Source organism: Cariama cristata, unplaced genomic scaffold (assembly GCF_000690535.1).
Source record: "Cariama cristata isolate BGI_N322 unplaced genomic scaffold, ASM69053v1 scaffold2243, whole genome shotgun sequence".
NCBI lineage: Eukaryota > Metazoa > Chordata > Aves > Cariamiformes > Cariamidae > Cariama > Cariama cristata.
In genome coordinates, this window is record NW_009607637.1 from 16215 (window position 1) to 20758 (window position 4544).

At 52.5% G+C, this 4544-nt stretch overlaps 1 protein-coding gene across 1 annotated transcript in view; it reads left to right on the top strand.

The window, feature by feature from the left end:
• Positions 1-201: 201 nt before the first annotated feature.
• The window catches only part of LOC104158999 (plexin-A2-like), a 151310-nt gene continuing 146967 nt past the window's right edge, over positions 202-4544 (top strand). Inside the window, 2 exon segments of the mRNA XM_009696789.1 lie at positions 202-1389; positions 2993-3175. Coding sequence (XP_009695091.1) covers positions 202-1389; positions 2993-3175 — 1371 coding nt within the window.

Consider the following 4544-nt stretch of genomic DNA (forward strand, 5'->3'; position numbering starts at 1 on the left):
TTAATTCTTGTTGGGCTTAGAGATGTCCTCACTTTATCTCAAGGACTGTGTAATTAGAAAACCTCCTTTGAATTTTATCTGCAGGGCACACTGGATCTAATCCTTTGCTCTGTGTGTTTCTTTTCTTTCTCCAGAACCATGTGAGGGACATTGCTGGGGCACAGGACACACGCAGGGAACACAAAGTTTGCCTTTCCCAGGATGGATCAGAGGAAGAACTGGCCTCGGGTACCGGACTCCGATGGCTGGTCGGTGGCTTTGCTCTGTCTCTTCCTAGCATCGCTCTCCCGAAATGTGTCCAGCAATGCCTTGTTCAGCACTTTCCACTCTGAGAACCGGGACTGGACGTTCAACCACCTGACTGTCCACCAAGGCACTGGAGCAGTCTACGTTGGAGCTATCAACAGGGTTTACAAGCTTTCGGGTAACCTAACTATTTTGGTGGCCCACAAAACTGGTCCTGAGGAGGACAATAAATCCTGCTACCCACCCCTCATCGTCCAACCGTGCAGCGAGATCCTCACCCTCACCAACAATGTCAACAAGCTGCTGATCATTGACTACTCTGAGAATCGGCTGGTGGCTTGCGGCAGCCTCTACCAGGGGGTCTGCAAGCTGCTGCGCCTGGACGACCTCTTCATCTTGGTAGAGCCCTCGCACAAAAAGGAGCACTACCTCTCCAGCGTCAACAAGACAGGCACGATGTATGGTGTGATCGTGCGCTCGGAAGGTGAAGATGGGAAGCTCTTCATTGGCACGGCGGTGGATGGGAAGCAGGATTATTTCCCCACCCTCTCCAGCCGCAAACTTCCCCGGGACCCAGAGTCATCAGCAATGTTGGATTATGAGCTCCACAGTGACTTTGTCTCATCCCTCATCAAAATCCCCTCAGATACCTTGGCCCTTGTTTCGCACTTTGACATTTTCTACATCTACGGTTTTGCCAGCGGCAACTTTGTCTATTTTTTGACTGTCCAGCCAGAGACCCCCGAGGGTGTCTCCATCAACTCCGCCAGCGATCTCTTTTACACGTCTCGCATCGTCCGTCTCTGCAAAGATGACCCCAAGTTCCACTCCTATGTCTCTCTGCCCTTTGGCTGCGTCAAGGGGGACACGGAGTATCACCTCCTGCAAGCAGCGTACCTCTCTAAGCCAGGAGGTGTGCTGGCCAAGTCCCTGAACATCACGGCCCAGGAGGATGTCCTCTTTGCCATTTTCTCCAAGGGACAGAAGCAGTACCATCAGCCACCCGATGACTCTGCGCTCTGTGTCTTCCCCATTCGCACTGTCAACGCTCGGATCAAGGACCGTCTGCAGTCCTGCTACCAGGGGGAAGGCAACCTGGAGCTCAACTGGCTGCTGGGGAAGGATGTCCAGTGCACTAAAGCGGTAAGAATGCTCTGGCTGTTGGCCATGGTAGCCCTCGAGAACCGGTATCAATGCCTGGCCGTATGGAACATGAGCTTGCAGAATAGGATCGATCTTTCTGTGCCTCAGTTTCCCTGAACACAGAACAGACATAGTAGTCCTTTTCCTCTTTAATCCATATTCTTGTCAGACAGCTGGTAATGACAATGAAAGGAAGGAGCAGCATTAAGGCAGATGAATAAAGGTGTGCAGCTTGCTGGAAGCGGTTGCTGTTCCCAACCTTGGGGCTCTGGAAGCTCTTGCCCTTCCCTGAGCAGGAGGGTGGTATCGACAAACTAGCAAGATAAATACAAATGACAGTTATGTCTGTTGTATTTTTATTCAGCTGTTTTCTTTAATCTTGATTCACATGCGGATTGTTCCTGGGCTGACTTAGGAATCCCTGGGGCCTTCTTTTGCCAAGGATATTAAGTTTGGCTGCTGGGAAGAGATAAACATGGGTTAAATGAAACGAAAGAAGGAAGGCAAAGAGAAGCTTGAGTGCTGGCTTGCACAGGGGAGAGTTGTCCCATTGCAGTTACAACTAGATGTGCCTAAGTATTTGGTAGTTAATGTCCCTTGTGGAAAATAAGTGGATTGCAGTCAGTGTGATGGCGAGCGGCCACTCAAGTCACCACCCCGCTGCCTATGCCATGTAGGAATTCACTCAAGCCATCTCAGCTGATATGGCTTCATAACACTTAGCTGTCAGCAGAATGATTTTCCCCCACTTATGGCAAGTGGTGTTCCAGGGAGAAGCCAGCATCCATATTCCCTGTGTTGTAGAAGGGAAACTGAGGCACAGGGAGGTGGTTTGTGGGAGAGTGCACAGCTGGGCAATGGAAGGAGCAAGAGTGCATCTTCCTGCTTAGCACTTGGGTGGCTTATGTTGTCAGAGCCCCTTCCCTGGGTGGTCAGCCACCTTTCCCCGGCAGCCAGGCGCTTTCCGCCAACCCCATGTTTACGTGGGGAAGGTTTATCTCTGCCCTCGAGCTGGGCTGTTTGTGCCAGAGGGAAGTGGCTGCTCCCGACAGGAGTGAGCAGCACTCTCTCACGCCGTGGGAACAGCCGTGTCCAGTGACTGACCCCAGCCTGTCCCACGCCATGTGTGGCAGTGCTGGCACCGCTGCCAGCTGTCAGCAGCTGGGCTTGTATGGGCTCCAAGGGAAGCCTTTGCTGATGTGGGGATGCTGAGCTCCTTTCTGCTCATACTACTTCTGCTCATACTACTTGAAACGAGCGGAGAAGAGAGTTCTGGTGTGGCCATGCAGTGGGGCTAAACCCACGAGAAACCTAGTAAACTTAGAAAATGAGTGGAAGTGTCTGTTGGACTTTGGGTTCCTCCTCAGCCCTGTCCAAACGCATTTTGGGGCAGCTGCAGAGTGTCTTGGCCTCGGGCAGTGAGGGGCACAAACCACTGAGGAAGGTGGCTGAAGCTGGCAGGGTCCCTGGGCAGGGGGTGGTGTGTCGGTGGCTCCCACCCTGCTGTCAGCGCCGCTGGCTCCCCTCCGCGTGAGCCCAAGCATGTGGGGCTGTCCTGTGCTCTGTGTTTCACTCATGGCTACCCCAAACCTCGTCTTTCCAGCCAGTCCCCATCAATGACAATTTCTGTGGGCTCGACATCAACCAGCCCCTGGGAGGCTCGACGCCTGTGGATGGAGTGATGCTCTTCACCTCAAGCCGGGACCGGATGACTTCTGTTGCTTCCTACGTCTATAACGACTACAGCGTGGTGTTTGTGGGGACTAAGACTGGCAAGCTGAAGAAGGTAAGCTTATTTCTGTGGCTTTGGAGAGCCGGGATCCATTTTTCATCTTTCGGGAGACTCTTCATGTAGCTGCTGCATCTTATGGATGTTTCCCAGCGTGAAACTGGGAGCCAGTCGGGAGCAAAAATCATGGGGTTTGGGTCACGGCGAGCCTTGCATTGGTGAGGAAAAGTTCATCCATTGCGCTGTTAGTACAGAGCGGTGTTGCTGCAGTTTGAAGTGCCGAGCCTTGGGAAAGGTGCAGTGGAAACCGCTGCAGCATGGTCCTGGAAAAGGCACCAAACGAGGCCACACAGCTCCCGTTGCTCTGCAGCGTGACAGCTCGAGAGCATCCCCTTGCATGGGCTGAAGGCGCCTTCCTGTGCTCCCAGCCAGTGGCTTCCTTTAGCAGCAGGGTAATGCAGGTCTGGGGACCGTGCCAGCTCTTGTCTGCACTGCCTGCCTGTGTATTACAGCGTTACCCTGTTGTTTGTCTGGGTTTTTTGCATTTTATCGTTCACTGAACTATGGTGTGTGTTTGTGGGGCCGATGCAGCAATTATCACAGCAGTAACGGGTCAGTCTGATTAGAGAAAAGTGAGGAGATGGCTTGCAGTTTCTGAGTACAAGTGGACCTCAGCAAGCTGTATCCAAGGTCTCAGATCTTTCCTCCTTTTTAACACAGTGATGGAAATCTTGCAATAGTTTTGAGTTGTTTCCAAGGTGGTGAGTTAGGAAGCATTCGGTGATGGCCAAAAGTGCTGATGGTGGCAGGATGTTTGGTCGTGGCGAGACAGGAATGGCTTAACTTGGCTGCTTTTTGGAAACAAGCCTCAGGGCAAAGTCCTGCTGCTTCTCTCTGCTTCTTCCCTCCTGCTCTTCCCTCTGACGGTTGGATGATTGATCAGCCCTGGAAGATAACATCCCTCACCCTCTGCATCACAAATGCTGGGGCTAGTTGCCCAGGGCAAAGAGATGCTCCTGCTGGTTTCCTCCCCCAGCACAGGGGGTTGCGGGGGCTCTGTTGAGTTTTAGGATTTTGAAGTCCCACTGGGATTTCCCCTTCTCCGAGTCCTCTGAACTGCTCTGCAGTAAGTGGGGCACAAAGGCTGGTCAGGCCCACTCGTACGGCTGTTGTGCGGTCCCCGCTGGTCCTCTCTCTGGAGTTCCGTGTTTAAAATGTGTGGAAATGGCCTTGGAGTGTGTAAGCAGAGGGGACCCCCCACTTGTTGGTCTTTTAGAGTTGGAGCTGCAACTGGAAGACAGCTCATGAGTGGATGCAGAAGGCTGATCCAGCTCCAGCAAAACCAGCCTTAAAGATGCTGCTCTGGAAAGCTGAGATCCTTCAAATTAACCTAAAATATAAATGACGGCGTTAGGTAAACCTGCTA